Source organism: Macaca nemestrina, chromosome 17 (genome assembly GCF_043159975.1).
Source record: "Macaca nemestrina isolate mMacNem1 chromosome 17, mMacNem.hap1, whole genome shotgun sequence".
Taxonomy (NCBI): domain Eukaryota; kingdom Metazoa; phylum Chordata; class Mammalia; order Primates; family Cercopithecidae; genus Macaca; species Macaca nemestrina.
In genome coordinates this window covers 70,146,126-70,162,514 of record NC_092141.1, presented here as the reverse complement: position 1 = coordinate 70,162,514, position 16,389 = coordinate 70,146,126, and the positions used below count along the sequence as shown (strand labels likewise).

Genomic DNA, 16,389 nt, shown 5'->3' with positions numbered 1-16,389 from the left:
CTCTTACCTTCCCGCCTCCCGGCTGGTGCTTCAGGTTCTCGGTGGAGCCGATCTTGGACTTGACATTCTTCAGGTCTGGCATGGGCACGGGGGCTGTCTGCAGGCGGCTCTTGGCGGAAGACGGCGACTTAGGTGGAGTACGGACCACCGCCACCTTCTTGGGCTCCCGGGCTGGAGGGGTTGGAAGGGACGGGGTGCGGGAGCGGCTGCCGGGAGTGCCCGGGGAGCCGGGGCTGCTGTAGCCACTGCGATCCCCTGATTTTGGAGGTTCACCTGGGGAGGAAGGAAGGGAGTGAAGCCAGGACTCAGGTGGGGGTCAGAAAAGGCCCTGGGGGCTGCCCGTCCCGCAGGTCCATTCCCAGGCTCACCACTGGGTTAGGCAGGTGGAAGCCAGGTTGGAAGCGCAGCTACAGCAGCAGGAGGCGGCCGCCCTGGAGAAGCATCTCCTCCTCCCTGCCTTTTTGCTTAGGGACAGAGACACCCCTTTCCCAGGAAAGCAATGGAAAACCATCAACCACTATACAACACCAGCTCCCAGAGAGGTGGCCAACTCGGCCCCTCGGTCTTTGGGTCAAGAGATGGGCTCCAACAAGCTGTGTGGTCTCAGACAAGTCACTTCTCCTCTCTGAGCTCAGAGGCCTTAATTTGAAAATGGATATAATTATAATCCCTGCAGCCAGGGTGGCTCCAGGAGGTGGTAGATATGCTTTGCCAATCTCTAGTGCAATTCTTTAGGGCCTTTATCCTAAATAAGGGTGACACAGTGACGGGACCCAGCTGTGCCCTCAAGCCTGGACGCTTCTGACCCTTTCTCCACAGGGTGAATGTTCAGCTGTTCGGCTAGTTCAGGGCTCCTGCCAGCTCCCTGGCTCCTCTGTGGGATCTGGGCTCCAGAACAGGATGCCTGCTCCATACCTGCTTGTCCCTAACTGTCCACATGAGCCATGCCACTTCATGCTGCTGTGCCCTGCCATACAGTTCCCCACCTGCCATGCATAGCAGTAAGTGCACCTTTCCAACACCCCAGAAGCTGCTGGGGGGTCTCCTCTCCACGCAGATGCTGTCCCTTCCTCCTCTGGGTGTCCTTTACCCCCAAATTTGCTTCTGTTACTGCACTTCCCAGGTCCCTGTTACACTTCAACACTCTGCTATTCTGTCTCATGGGTCCATGTTTTCCGAAGTCTGGCCCACGGAACCCTGCATCAGAATCTCTGGAGCTTTCAAGGAGGAAAGTAGGACTTGTAAAGTGCACATTTCTGGGCCCCACTGAGAGTGGATAGAGCAGAATCTCTAGGGGTGGGGCCTGAAAAGCTCATTTTTCTCAAGCTCCCCAAAGACTGAAGTCTGAGAACTGCAGGCCTCACTCTGTGCCCAGGTGCGCTTTGCTCCCCTGCAGTCTGAGAACTTAGCTTTCCTGCTGGTCTGGAAGCTTCCCACGAGAATGCCCCTGCCGCTGCCCCTGGCATTCGCTGTAACACATACCTGCTGGCCAGAGCTGGAGAAGGGCAGCTCTTTGTTTGAAGCACCCATGTAGCCAATGGGCAGCTTGGTCAGCGACGAATAAGCACTAGTTTTGTTGTTGTTGTTGTTGTTTTGTTTTGTTTTGTTTTGAGATGGAGTCTCGCTCTGTCACCCAGGCTGGAGTGCAGTGGCGTGATCTCGGCTCACTGCAAGCTCCGCCTCCCGGGTTCAAGCGATTCTCCTGCCTCAGCCTCCCGTGGCTGGGAGGAGAATCCTGGGAATCCTGGGATTACAGGAATGCAGTGCCATGCCCGGCTAATTTTTGTATTTTTAGTAGAGACTTTAGTAGAGACTGTATTTTTGTATTTTTTTTTTTTTTTTTGAGACGGAGTCTCGCTCTGTCGCCCAGGCTGGAGTGCAGTGGCGCAATCTCAGCTCACTGCAAGCTCCGCCTCCCGGGTTCACGCCATTCTCCTGCCTCAGCCTCCCGAGTAGCTGGGACTACAGGCGCCCACAACTGTGCCCGGCTAATTGTTTTTGTATTTTTAGTAGAGACGGGGTTTCACCGTGGTCTCGATCTCCTGACCTTGTGATCCGCCCGCCTCGGCCTCCCAAAGTGCTGGGATTACAGGCGTGAGCCACCGCGCCCGGCAAGACTGTATTTTTGTATTTTTAGTAGAGACTTCTTTTTTTTTGAGATGGAGTCTCGCTTTGTTGCCCAGGCTGGAGTGCAGTGGCGCAATCTTGGCTCACTGCAAGCTCCGCCTCCTGGGTTTACACCATTCTCCTGCCTCAGCCTCCCGAGTAGCTGGGACTACAGGCGCCCGCCACTACGCCTGGATAATTTTTTGTATTTTTAGTAGAGACGGGGTTTCACCGTGTTAGCCAGGATGGTCTTGATCTCCTGATCTGCCCGCCTCCGCCTCCCAAACTGCTGGGATTACAGGCGTGAGCCACCACGCCGGGCCAGTAGAGACTTTTTTAGTAGAGGTTTTATCATGTTGGCCAGGCTGGTCTTGAACTCCTGACCTCAGGTGATCCACCTGCCTCAGCCTCCCAAAGTGCTGGGAATACAGGCATGAGCTACCACGCCCAGCCAGCACCAGTTTTTAGGATTTAAAGAATTCCATGTCTCTTTTTTAAATAATGTTTTGTTTTTTTTTTTTTTTTTTTTTTTTTTTGAGACAGAGTCTGGCTCTGTCGCCCAGGCTGGAGTGCAATGGCCGGATCTCAGCTCACTGCAAGCTCCGCCTCCCGGGTTTACGCCATTCTCCTGCCTCAGCCTCCCGAGTAGCTGGGACTACAGGCGCCCACCACCTCGCCCGGCTAGTTTTTTGTTTTTTTTAGTAGAGACGGGGTTTCACCGTGTTAGCCAGGATGGTCTCGATCTCCTGACCTCGTGATCCACCCGTCTCTGCCTCCCAAAGTGCTGGGATTACAGGCTTGAGCCACCGCGCCCGGCCTAAATAATGTTTTTTATAGAGACGGGGTCTGACTATGTTACGCAGGCTGGTCTTGAACTTCTGGCCTCAAGCAATTCTCCCACCTCAGCCTCCCAAAGTGCCAGGATTATAGACATTAGCCACCGTGCCCTGCTGATTTCCATGTCTTGGATGTTCCTGAAGTAGTCAAGCTTTGTGGCAATAGAACACACGAAGCCTCTTCTTTTCCACATAAGGAAACAACAGATGGGGCCTCGGCCTCCAGGGCCTCCAGGCTCAGCCTCTCTGCCTCCTGAGATCTCCCATCCTCCTGCTTCCCTGACTTCAGAGACCCAGGGTGACCAATGGGCTTGGTGGTGGTGGCTCCAAATCCTTTTCATGCCTCTTACTTGCAGAGAGGTCTTGGGCAAGTCACCTGACCTCCCTAAGCCTATGTCTTCAGCTGAAAAAAATAGGGAGACAGCCATGCATGGTGGTTCATGCCTGTAATGCCATTGTCCCTGAAGTCAAGGAGAGCACACAGGATTAGAAAGCCCATCGGACAAACACAGCTGCACAAAATCTGGGGAAGAGAATTCGGACTGCTCCATCTTCAAGCTGCGAACCCTGTGTGAACCCTGCATTGCAGAAAAGGGTCCTGTCGGCTCTAGGAACACAAGCCAGTGAACAGCCACACATGCAAAGGGAGGCTGCTCCCAGTGAAGCAGGCTCCTGAGTACCTCTCTCAGATGTGGGCTCTGCAGGGGGTGGTTTTCTCTGCACTTGCTTGGTCGCTTAAAGAGAAAAATCCACAAAAACCTCATTATCATCAGGTTTAAACGGGGCCTTAATGAGTCCTTCACATGGCAGGCACCCACGGCCGGCCCAGCAGAGGCCCCGTTCTGAAACAAGGTGGAGGAGGCCCAAGGGGGAGGGTCTCTCCACATGCAGGCAGCCACCGAAGAGCAGGTAAGACCCAAAGGGAAATGCATGACCTTGTTTCAGGTTGTTACAAAGTGTGAGTCCCCTGTAATTCCAGCGCTTTGGGAGGCCGAGGTGGACGGATCACTTGAGGTCAGGAGTTCGAGACCAGCCTGGTCAACATGGTGAAACCCTGTCTTTACTAAAAATACAAAAATTAGCAGGGCTTGGTGGCCTGTGCTTATAGTCCTAGCTACTCAGGAGGCTGAGGCAGGAGAATTGCTTGAACCTGGGAAGAAGAGGTTGCAGTGAGCCAAGATCATGCCACTGCACTCCAGCCTGGGCGACACAGTGGGCGACACAAAAAAACAACAACAAAAAACAGCGTGTGAGTCAACTGGCCCCATGTTAAGTGAAAAAACAGCAGGATCCAAACCCTACCTAAAATCCTGTCAAAATTCTGGGAATTATCCCTGGATCGCCACGTATATGAGAAAAACACCAGGCCAGAAAACACGAAGCGAAAAGACAAAAACAACGCGCCTTAGTGAACGGCCATCCTTGGGGCTGCCACCGCACCACGTGTGTGTGAAATGCCACTGCAAAGACAGGCAGCAGGTGACAGGCAGGCTCTGGGCAGCTCCCTCAGGCCAGGGAGAAGTAGAGTCACCAAGATCCAGGCCAGGCTTTGGCCACAGCCTGCAGCAAGAGCCACAGGCTGCCTGCACACTGCCAAGGAGCAAGTGCAGGTCAGACACCCCTACGTGGTGCAGGGTCTAAACCCAATGGTGGAACACTTCACTGGGGCAATGGGAGAGAGAAGTGCTCAGGCAGGCTGTCCCTAATCCCCAAAGAGGATGACTGTTTTCTTCGTTTTTTTTTTTGTTTGTTTGTTTTGAGTCTCACTCTGTCTCACTCTGTTGCCCAGGCTGGAGTGCAGTGGTGCGATCTTGGCTCACTGCAAGCTCCGCCTCCCGGGTTCACGCCATTCTCCTGCCTCAGCCTCCTGAGTAGCTGGGACTACAGGTGCCCACCACCAAGCCTGGCTAATTTTTTGTATTTTTAGTAGACAGGGTTTCACTGAGTTAGCCAGGATGGTCTTGACCTCCTGACCTTGTGATCCGCCCGCCTCGGCCTCCCAAAGTGCTGGGATTACAGGCATGAGCCACTGTGCCCAGCCTGTTTGTTTTGTTTGTTTTCGAGAAAGAGTCTCACACTTTTGTTGCTCAGGCTGGAGTGCAATGGCATGATCTCGGCTCGCTGCAACCTCCGCCTCCCGGGTTCAAGCGATTCTCCTGCCTCAGCTTCCTGAGTAGTTGGGATTACAGGCATCTGCTACCATGCCCAGCTAACTTTTTTGTATTTTTAGTAGAGACAGGGTTTCGCCATGTTGGCCAGGCTGGTCTCAAACTCCTGACCTCAGGTGATCCACCCTCCTCAGCCTCCAAAGTGCTGGGATTATAGGCGTGAGCCACCATGCCCAGCCGTGACTGTTCTTAATAGCACCCCGGCTGCAAAATAACTAGATGGATGCCTTACTGGGTACTCAAAACTGACTGGGTTTTACTCACAGGAGCCCAGGGCAATGGGCCCAGCCTGCGACTGCTCAGCTAAGACCCTCAGGTTTTGCAGCAGACTCCTAACGTCCCCAGCAAGTTAAGCTGCCTGGGGGTTGAGCCCTAAGTGACGTCACCCATTGTGACCTATCCAGGCTGCTGCTCTGTCTCCAGAGACATTTGTCTCCGGTCGCATTTGGGGACTGCAAACACACCATGCTGCGGCTGCCTCTGTGGAACCCTGGACTTGGGGCCAGAGAGGCTCCAAGAGCTGCCATTTAGTAGCCATATGACCACATTTTCCTCAGGCTTAAAATGAGCTGGTTAGACTCAGTCAAGCAAACTCTCAGAGGCTCGATTTCTTTCTTTTTTTTTTTCCTTTTTCTATATATTTTTTTATCATGCTGCAGAATCAGCCTCAATTTCTTCACTGATAAAAAGTGAGGATTCAGGCTGGCAGTGGTGGCTCATGCCTGTAATCCCAGCACTATGGGAGGTCAAGGCAAGTGGATCACCTGAGGTCAGGAGTTCGAGACCAGCCTGGCCAACATGGCGAAACCCCGTCTCTATTAAAAATACAAAAAATTAGCCGGGCGTGGTGGCAGGTGCCTGTAATGCCAGCTACTAGGGAGGCTGAGGTAGGAGAATTGCTTAAACCCAGGAGGTGGAGGTTGCAGTGAGCTGAGATTGCGCCACCACACTCCAGCCTGGGCAACAAGAGCGAAACTCCATCTCAAAAACAAAACAAAACAAACAAACAAAAACGTGGGGATTCAACATCTGCCTCAGAAATCAGAAGAACTGCGAAGGAAATGAAGACTCTGGTGCTTAGTGAACTGCAAGGTGCTGACCAGCTGCCAGGGGCCGTTCACTCTCAGTGGCCTAAGGCCTCCTAAAATGAAGGCTGTACCTCTGAGAGCTTCAGCTTCCTCTAAGATTCAAGAGAACATTCTTCTTACCAGAGCTGGGTGGTGTCTTTGGGGCAGGCGGGGTTTTTGCTGGAATCCTGGTGGCGTTGGCTTGGCCCTTCTGGCCTGGAGGGGCCGCTCCACGGGGTGTGGCGATCTTCGTTTTCCCATCAGCCCCCTGTAAATGAAACAGGGTCGAGGGTTTTTTCACCATTGGGAAAAGTTGCTGCCACCGAGTCAACACCAGCCCCACTCCGCACCTTGACTCAAAACGCGGTTAAGACTGGGGTGACCCTTTGCCTTCTAGATGCCACAAGTGTCTGCTACAATCATGAGGGCTTGCTGGGCACACAAATCCACATCCCCACCCAAACTCCAAGTTCCCTGAGGACATTTCCTCTCAGAGGAACTATGTGCATTGGTTATCAGCATGAGTTGTGCCAAGGCCAGCAGAGCTTACAGCAATGATCAAGTCACTCTCCATTCCATGTCAATCAATCGGCAGGACATTAGTGCACTATGCATAGGCGGACATCCATTTTCTGACTCTAATTATGGATTTATTTGGCTGATGGTGGTTGGTTCCACCAGAGGCCCTTGGAGACAGTGTTGAACCTGGCCAAGGATGCTAAAGAGAGCTACGTTGTGTTCTTTCATTCTCTCCCATACAACCCTAAGGCGTCAGGAACTCCTTGGGTGTGCTCAGAGCAGGTGAGCACCCGAGGAGGGGAGCACCAGCATCACTGACAAAGCTGGCAGAGTCGGGCATGGCATAGTCTAGGGACTAGGGCAGTCCCTGGGTTTGGCTACCCAGCAGATGACCCTTAGACATAACACAAACTCAAAGAAGAAACTGACATTAACTAAGGACCACAAGCTAGTCCAGGGGGGAGTGGGCTCACAGGGCAGTGTTGCTGTGGCCTGATGCTGTCCTACCCAGATCAGGGCAATCTGGAAGCATTTCTGTTACCAAAATCAGGAATGGGCAAAGGAACCCAATGAGAGTAGCCATTTTGGGTTTGTTTTTAAAAAAAATTTTGCGACAGAGTCTTGCTCTGTCACCCAAGCTGGAGCCCAGTGGCACAATCTTGGCTCACTGCAACCTCTGCTACTGGAGTTCGAGCAATTCTTGTGCCTCAGCCTCCCGAGTAGCTGCAATTACAGGTGCACACCACCATGCTCGGCTAATTTTTGTATTTATAGTAGAGACAGGGTTTCACTATGTTGGCCAGGCTGGTCTCGAACTCCTGACCTCAGGTGATCCACCCTCCTCGGCCTCCCAAAGAGCTGGGATTACAGTGTGAGCCACCGCGCCCAGCCTTAGAGTAGCAATTTCGAAACCAAGTTCCCACCAGGTGTCTGAGGGGCTGCTGCTATGAGAGCCTGTGGGGTGCTGAAAGGTACGGCCCCCAGCTCTCTTTTCCTCTTTGCCCAGAATTCTAACTATTTACACGGTGCTTCTGTGTCAGAGCTCATTTGAAGAAAGGTCTTTGAGGCTAAAAAAACAAAAAACAAAAAACACCCCACATTTGCAAACCACAGCAGAGCAGCCTGGTTCTTTTCAAAGGTGGTTTCCTTACCTTGAGTTTCATCTCCTTTGCTCCAGAACTGCCAGTTCGGGGAGTGACAGAAGAGACGTATTTAGGAGAGGAAGGTGGCTCTGGGCACACGGCAGGGCTGGAGGGTTGGATCAGAGGGTCTGAGCTACCAGGAGTGGGGTGTTTGGGGCTAAGGCAAGGCCTATTTTTCAAGGTTTTAGCAGAGGAACGTGTGGATGTCTTAAACATAAACATAAATAAAATCAAAATAAAAGTCAGCACATGGAGGAGGAAAACAAACTGAAAAAAGGACAGTAACTAAAAATAAATAAGGCAGGTAATGGTTGAAAGCAGTGATCTCCAGGCTGTTTGAATCAGGTACCCTTAACATCCCATCTGATCAGTAAGAACAGGAAAGTGACCATCCTCCCCAGTCATACTTCTTATATGACCAACTTACTCAACTCACATCTGACAAAGCTTTTAGAAGAGGACATGACAAAGGAATGGAAGTTCTAGTATGTTCTTTCTCCAGCCTGTTAGATGTGATTGTGCCCCTGAATTTGGAGACCACTGGTGTAAGGGTGCTTCACATGAGTAAGTTGATGGAGATCATCAAGGTACATGAATCTTAGGATGTTACTCAAGAAAATGTCGCCAAGTGTGTCATGGGTCTGAAGGGCCTTACTTTCTACTCAATTCCAGGCAAGGGGCTTTTTTGCCTGCCCATTAACCCATGGCCTCTTCCACCACACTGATAGACTCAATCAGGAGTGTGCCCACCCCACATTGGAAAGATTCTATCTTAGGTTATGCCCACCCCCACCACACATGTGCTTTCTGATTAAAGTCTCAAATCAAACTAATATTAACACTATTTGGTGAATCCTAATCTGGCCAATGTTAACTCTTTTTTTGTCATTGTTGGTTTTAGAGACAGGGTCTCCCTCTGTTGCCCTGGCTGGAGTGCAGTGGTGCCATCACGGCTCACTGCAGCCTCTACCTTTTGGGCTCAAGTGATCCTCCCACCTCTGCCTGGCCAATTAAATTTTCGTTTTAGAGATGGGGTCTTGCTATGTTGCCCAGGCTGGTCTAGAACTCTTGGGCTCGGGAGGTCCTCCCACCTTAGCCTCCCAAAGTGCTGGGATTACAGGCATGAGCCACTGTGCCAAGTCTCCAATGTTTTCTCTTTTTCAGTTTGCCAGTGTAAACAACACTGCTAACTTTTGAACCCATTCCACATGAGGAAGCAGCCAGAGACACGTGTCTGCATACCTGTCCCTGTGGAGGCGGCGGGGGGTGGGGGGACCTGGAACCGGGATGTGGGATAGATGGTGACTGACACCCACAGTTCATCCTACCCATGGGGGATTTTGATGGGTGGGCATGGCCCCAGAGGAGAAGGGGATGTTTGGAGGGGAAGAGGTAGCGCTCTCAGAAAACAAAGTGGGGAGGCTAAGCCTCAAAGTGTTTCCGAGAGCGAGTCAGCTCAGAGAAGGGTCCTGACCCAGACTTCATTGGGCTTCTTGGGGATGTTATCTTATTGCTTTCCAATTCCCCATGGAAGCGGCCGAGACCCTCTGTGTGGCCAGGCTTGGTAAGGAGAATCCAGGAGATGAAGCAGTAGTGGGAGAGGAGGGACACAGGCTGGGGCCCTGGGGCTGATGACAAGAAAGCAAAGCTGGGGTGGGGGTATTGATGACCCCTCCTTCCTCGCTGCACATGGCCCCTCTCCACCAGCAGCACTCCCCACCTGGCCGAGGTCCACGGTAATAGATCTTTCCCCTCCCTAGAATCTAGGCAACTCCAGGGCAGGGATGTCGTACCCATGTGTGCTGCATGAATGAATGAATGAATGCATACATGCATGAGGCTGGTATTCCCTGACCCCTGCCCCCGGCACTAAATGTGCACCATGATTGACAAGCAGCTGTCACTATCACTTCAGGGACCCAAAGGGCAGCTCTCCAAATTCCCGCAGGCCCTTCCGCTGCCTCACTAGGTGAGGCTGGGGAGCCCTGACTCTGCAGGCACTTCCGGGAGCAGCCCCCAACACACCAACACACCACCGAATGCTCAGAGCTATGTGGCAACTGGAGATGCCCTCTGGGCTCCAGGACTGATTAAAATTCAGCTGTTTCAGACAGAATTTATGCTGGAAATTTTAGATACCTTTAAGAAAAATAGGTCTTATCTAGAGCCATGGTGGGATTTTCCAGGAAAAACGCCACTGTGCAATTACGGGAGCATTTTCCCAGACACCAAGTCATTGAGGGAGTAAACGATGGGTGAAGTGAAATACTGAGAAGGATGGGCAAAGATCAGGGTGCAGTTTATGCAGTGAGCAGATGGCTTCATTTACTGTCCTGGGGTTGGTTTTCAAACACAACTTCATTTACTGTCCTGGGGTTGGTTTTCAAACACACCTTCATTTACTGTCAGGGTCTCACTGAAACTACACTAAGAAAGCTGGAATTAGCAGCATGACTTCATGAACCTGCCAACTTCTCTTCCCTGGGGTAAGTATCAAAACTAATAAATGCTGGACTTTTAAAAAGCCTACCCCAAAATACAAAGCACTTTAAATAACAGCTGTGCTTTAGTGACAAATGCTCCCCACATTATATATGAGAATGAATCAGACATAAAGCACAGCTTCTCTGTAAACTGGACCAGCTGCAGAGTTCCGTGGCATCGTCAGCTTACCTTGGCTTTTTTGTCATCGCTTCCAGTCCCGTCTTTGCTTTTACTGACCATGCGAGCTGATAAAATATAAAATAAGAATGCTTGTCACACTCCATTTTCACTGTTCACAGAAACAGCCAGCTGTGGTGAAGTTGCATTTCTCTGGGATAGGTCCGTGTTTTGTTTAGTTGGGTCTGGTGGAAACCAGTTGGTTCTCTTCTCCCTTGAATGTGCTAGGTCTCACATTGTTAGTATCAGCATAGCACACTAGGGTCACTGACTAGAGCAACCTGGCAAGAGGGGGCAGCAGGCTGGCTGAGGGTGGGACCATGCAGAAGGGACGCAGCAGAAACTGTCACAGGGACATGATGACACGGAGGCTATCTAAGGAAGGTGCAGTCTCCCTAACCCACAGGCTCCTGCCCTGTTTCTGCCAGGGTCAGCCTCACCCCACTGGGACCAGCCCCACTCCACGGACAGGTGTTTTAAAAGCCTCAGGGCCATGGATATTGGTAGCTCAGTGAGGACCCAGCCTCCTGCAAGATCCAAGGACGGGGGTGGGTGAGTTGTCTCCACACTGCAGCCAGGCTTGGCCCTGGTTCCCTGCGAGGTGTCTGCTCACCCTCTGGGCCTTGGAAACTGCCTGGAGTCACCCAGCTCCCTTGCCCATGCGGCTAGATTGCCAGCAGCCCTGATTCCCACCTTCCTGGCCATCTTATGCTGACCACCCCATCTCCATTCCTGGTCACCTGCCTCCAGAATAGGAGAGCCTGGCAGGCTTGTCTTTGTCCCCTAGTTGCTGGTTGTACCCCCAAAGCTTACCCCTCACTAATAGGGGCTTTGGCCACCAGCCCCAGCTGCTCTCAGACGAGCCAAGCCCGGCCTAGCGCTGAGCCAGGCCTGGTGGGTTTCTTGCCACTTGCTGGTCTTCGAAGGGCACAAATCCTCACCGCTTCCCCCAGTTAGCTACAAACCAGTTACCATCATACATCATCACAGATAACATCAGCCTTCATCACACTCCCTGGTGAAACCAACCCACTGACCTGTCTGCCAGCATCAGTGCTAACTCACCCTTCTCCTTCTCTTGACAGTCACTGCTGAAAACTGATGATAGATTTTTTTCTTTGGTTTTAATATCATATTCCCTCTACCCCACAGACAATCGGGTCTCTTGGAGCTTCTCGTTGGCTATTGTCACCTGGATTTCTAGAGGGACCAGCAATGAGTATGCCCAGAGGTTTTCCAACTATACTATATGGCAGAATCACCTGCTAAAAGACTCCCAGGCTTACCCCACAACTGGGTTTGTAAGCCGAAAGTGGCCCCGGTAACCTGCACTTTAATAAGAGCCCCAGGCGAATCTGACTCACGTGTTCTTTCCTTTGCCCATATCAGCCAGCACCATCCATGGCACAACAAAATCACCTGCTAAATCAACATTTCCCAAACTGCAGAAGCACTGAACAAGTCCTCCTCCAGGAAATGTTAGCAGGTAGAATCGAGTAAGTTTGGGAAACCCACTTGTGACCTTCTCAGAGGGTCACAATGACTGTTAGTACGTTAAAGGTTCTGACAAGTCCAGCAGCAGAAAAGCCTGTTTAACTTAGTTTAGTCTGTTTTTTTTTTTTTTCCCGCAGTCACTGGGCCATGGAACTCTTTTTTAACCCAGACACACCTCCAGTAGGCTGGTAGTCAAGAAAACATCATTTCAGGAAATATTGTAGTAACCTGTCAGGTCAGTTATTTGTCCCCTACTGTTATAGGATATAGGATATACTTTTTCTCTCTTAACTTTATTTTATTTTACTTCATTTCATTTTTTGAGACAGAGTCTTGCGCTGTCGCCCAGGCTTGGGGTACGGTGGTGTGATCTTGGCTCACTGTAACTGCTGCCTCCTGGGTTCAAGCACTTCTGCTTTAGCCTCCCCCATAGTTGGGACTACAGGTGCCCGTCACCACGCCCAGCTAATTTTTTTGTATTTTTAGTAGAGACAGGGTCTCACCATGTTGGCCAGACTGGTCTCGAACTTCTAACCTCAAGTGATCCACCTGCCTCGGCCTCCCAAAGTGCTGAGATTACAGGCATGAGCCACCGTGCCTGGCCTCTGTCTTAACTTTTCAACACAGGCTTCTTTATCTATAGCATTTCAAAGTTTTCTCTAAAAGTAAAATCTAATAAAAATTTAACAGATGCTTGCAACTGTGAGCTTCAGTAACATCCATTTCTGGGCTTGGCAAATAACTGTGAAATTCCAAGGGCCCCAAATTTATGGACAAGCTTGCCTTGTGGCTATGAGGTCTCCCGCGGGACACCAACTCTCCTCTCCCTGATACTTGGGACTCTCCCCACACCAATCCCACCCTGCGGGGCTGCTGTGGTCATGCTCCTGAGGGCTCAAGATGGGCCCTGCTCAGCCCCCTGCAATGCCAGCATGCGGATCTCCTCGTCCTCTGCTGAGGGAGGTGGCGGCATGTGGACCAGGGAGATCTTGTGTCTGCTCCTCATCTTCCTGCCACAAGGCAGAGCGGGTGGGGGCAGGGTGCTGGGCCAAAGGCACAGTGTGGGCTCTGGGCCACCTCTGAATGCTGTGTGTGTCGCCTGCTGTGTGTACCCTGCCCATCTCCGTGTTAGGAGTCCACACTCCAGCACCTCCTGGGAGGCGCTGTGGGATGCAGGACAGGTATGTCTTTCAGAGCCAAACTACCTGGATCCCAAACCTGGCTCTGTCACTTACTACTCAGTGACCTTCGGCAAGTTACTGCACTTCTCTGGGCCTCCGTTTCCTCATCTGCAAAGTGGGGCTGCTTGTGCCTACATGGGAGGGTTGGCGAGTTCTAGACACCGTGAGGGAAGCTGCCACCCTGCCGGTGGAGGGCACCCACCAACCTCCTGTGGGCTGATGGGCCATTGTGGACACATCAAGTGGCCAGAGAGTCAAACAAGGTGGGGAGCACGCGGCGGGGGTGCTGGTGACATGCAGAGTGGCAGGCAAGCGTGAGGGGCGCATGTGGCCACAGCCTGAGCACGGGAGGAGACCGAGGGAGTGGAGCAGCTGCACCCAGGAGTCGGTTTAGTGGCGTCCTAGGAATGTCGGAAGCAGCAGGAGTTGGGAGGGCCTGAAGCTCAGTGGCAGTAACCGCAGCCTGGGAGGCCCGGGAGGTCCCCAGGGAAGGAGCGAGGAAGCTCAAGACACAGACCTTTGAGTTGAGGGACCCGGCTGACGGGTTTTCCCCGCGGAGCAGCAGCAGGCTGCTTTTCAGTGGGCTCTGGAAGCTCAGCCTCTTTTGTGTCCTCTCCCAAAGAGGGGCCCCGGGCCTCTGGCTCCTCTCCAGGAGCCCCTGGAAATGCAGCCCTTCCCGAATCCTCCTCCGGGTGCGCCTGCTCCTTCTGCACGTTGGGTGTGATTTCCACGTGGAACGTGAACTCAGGGGGCACGTCCTGCCCTTCAGCCCACCCTGCACTGGGCCCCTCGGGCTCAGAGGCTGGGATCTCTGTGGAAACTCTGGAGAGGAAATCCACAGGGAGGGCAATGGCACCCTCCGCTGGGAAGCCTGGGACGCTGGTGGCTTCTCTGGCGGCTGTCTGGGGAGGCTGCCCATCTTGGACTGGGGAGACCCTGGATGGAGGGGAGTCTTGCGGGGAGGACTCATCGACGTCGCGGTCTTCATCCACCTCCTCCTTTCTCCCCAGCCTCTCTTTGCCCCCGGCTCCCTTCAGTGGCGGCCCCTCCTGGTGCAGGTCTCCCAGAAGCTGGTGCTTGAGCAGCTCAGGGGCGTGTTGGCCACCCTCTGTGTCCTCAGGTCCTGTCCCTGAAGGCTGGCGTGTGGCCTCTCTGGGGCCCTCAGGCAGGAGGGGAGCCCCAGGCATGCTGGACACGAGCTGGTGGCTCAGACCTGGGGGGCCTGGCTCTCCGAGGAAGACTTCCTGGACCACCTTACCACTTTCAGGCTCTGTGTGGAGATACGCAGGGGTGGCGGACTTCGGAAAGGTCGGACCCTTCTCGGCCCAGTCCCCACCTTTTGGTCCCCACTCCTGGGAGGGCTCTCGAGGGCCTCCTGTTGGAGGAGGCGCTGAGCAAATGGGACGGTGCTGAGGAAGGCTCGCGGTCAGTGGGATGGGAGCTTCTGGCTCTTTCTCCCCCAGGCACAGCCCAGAGACCCCAGAGGCCTCTCCGCAGGGTCCAGGCTGGACGTGAGCACTAATCTCATTGGCCAGGGGCCTTTCAGGTGCCTTCCTCTGCTGGCCCGGAACTCTCAACTCCTCTGGTTTGAAGAGGCAGCGATAGCAAAAGGTTAACAAGGGCGCATTAATTGCTTAAGAGAGGGAGCATCATCCTGGACAAAATGACATTGAGAGGGCATCCTAGGCCCCCTAACAAAGAGATGGGAGCACAGCTCTGGGCTCATCTCGTTGCCTTTGCTTGCTTGGAATGACAACTCTCCTGGTCTAGCTGCCACCAGCTCCCTGGGTCCTCCCCTCTCTGGGCCTCAGTTTCCTCATCTGTAAGGAGGGTTCCTGGACGTGGTGACCTCTGAGGGCCCTTCTGGTGTGGGTGTTATTCCTCTGCCTGTGATGGGCTCTGGTTGGGCACAGAGCATGTCACACATCTAGAGCCGCCTTGGGCTCATGGGCTTAATCTACTGGGAAAGCGGGAGGGCTAAGGAAGCTTCTCCTGCTTTCTAGGGAATTTGAGCTTCCCAAAGAGTCTAGCCTCTAGATGGTACCTGGCTTGGGTGTAGCGAGAATCCCCTTTCCTCTCCCTACCTCTCACTGTTCCCCCGCCTCCCTTTTTTTTGAGACAGAGTTTCACTCTGTTGCCGAGGCTGGAGTGCAGTGGCGCGATCTCGGCTCACTGCAACTTCCGGCTCCCTGGTCAAGTGATTCTCCTGCCTCAGCCTCCTGAGTAGCTGGGATTATAGGCACACGCCACCGCACCCGGCTAATTTTTGTGTTTTTAGTAGAGATGGAGTTTCACCATGTTGGCCAGGATGGTCTCGATCTCCTGACCTTGTGATCCGCCCACCCCAGCCCCCCAAACTGCTGGGATTACAGGCATGAGTTTTTTTCTTTCTTTTTTCTTTTCTTTTCTTTTTTTTTGAGACAGGGTGTCGCTCTGTCACCCAGGCTAGAGTGCAGTGGTGCAATCACAGCTCATTGCAACTTTAACTCCAGGGCTCAAACGATCCTCCCATCTCACTCTCCCGAGTAGCTGGGACCACAGAGGCACGCCACCACGTCTGACTAAGATATTATTTTTTATTTTTGTAGAGACAGGTCTCCTTATGTTGCTTAGGCTGGTCTCGAATTCCTGGGCTCAAGCAGTTCTCCTGCCTCTGGGATTACAGGCATGAGCCACCATACTTGACTTCTGCTCCCCTTTTTGGTAAATGAAACCAGTGAAACTAGTGTCTACAAACTCTGCCTCAAGCCCATCCTCTGATAGATTTGGAAAATCCAAAATGTGTGATCATCAAGAATAGAGTCTTTACTGATAGACCTGCCATAAGACTCCTCAAAAAATAAGCCCCATTCAGATCTATCCAGGTCACTGACCACAGACAAGCCCCTTGCACAGGTGAGGTAGGCTCCCGTGGGAGGAAGGGCTCTGCACAGCAGACAGTGACGGCCCTCAGGAGCACTGCTGTCCCTTGGTCACACAGCTTGCTGCACACCAACCCAGCTGATCAAGGGCACATTTCATGTTTTTCTGGTTCATTCATGTGACATTCATTAATCTGGCTGCATATTAAGAACAGGACAATTATACTCCTTGGTTCTCCTAATAAGCACCCTTTATGTTTTTTAACTCCCAACTCTTTGAACACCCCATCTAGCCGCAACACAACAACCCATGCAACTCACCAGCTCTGCTTTAAACAAAACCTGCAGCCCTGA

At 52.6% G+C, this 16,389-nt stretch overlaps 1 protein-coding gene across 18 annotated transcripts in view; it reads right to left on the bottom strand.

The window, feature by feature from the left end:
- Positions 1-16,389, bottom strand: part of LOC105468425 (microtubule associated protein tau) — a 131,390-nt gene that overhangs the window by 30,851 nt on the left and 84,150 nt on the right. For 6 of the 18 annotated variants that reach the window (XM_011718670.3, XM_011718654.3, XM_011718660.3 and 3 more), the window contains 3 exons: positions 10,512-10,567; positions 6,319-6,445; positions 8-273 (listed from right to left, as the gene is read on the bottom strand). In XM_011718670.3, the coding sequence (XP_011716972.1) occupies positions 8-273; positions 6,319-6,445; positions 10,512-10,567 (449 nt within the window). Of the gene's footprint in view, positions 1-7; positions 274-3,622; positions 3,677-6,318; positions 6,446-7,847; positions 8,046-10,511; positions 10,568-13,691; positions 14,445-16,389 lie in introns of all 18 variants that reach the window. The other 12 variants (XM_071083347.1, XM_011718609.3, XM_011718628.3 and 9 more) reach the window with 5 other exon arrangements.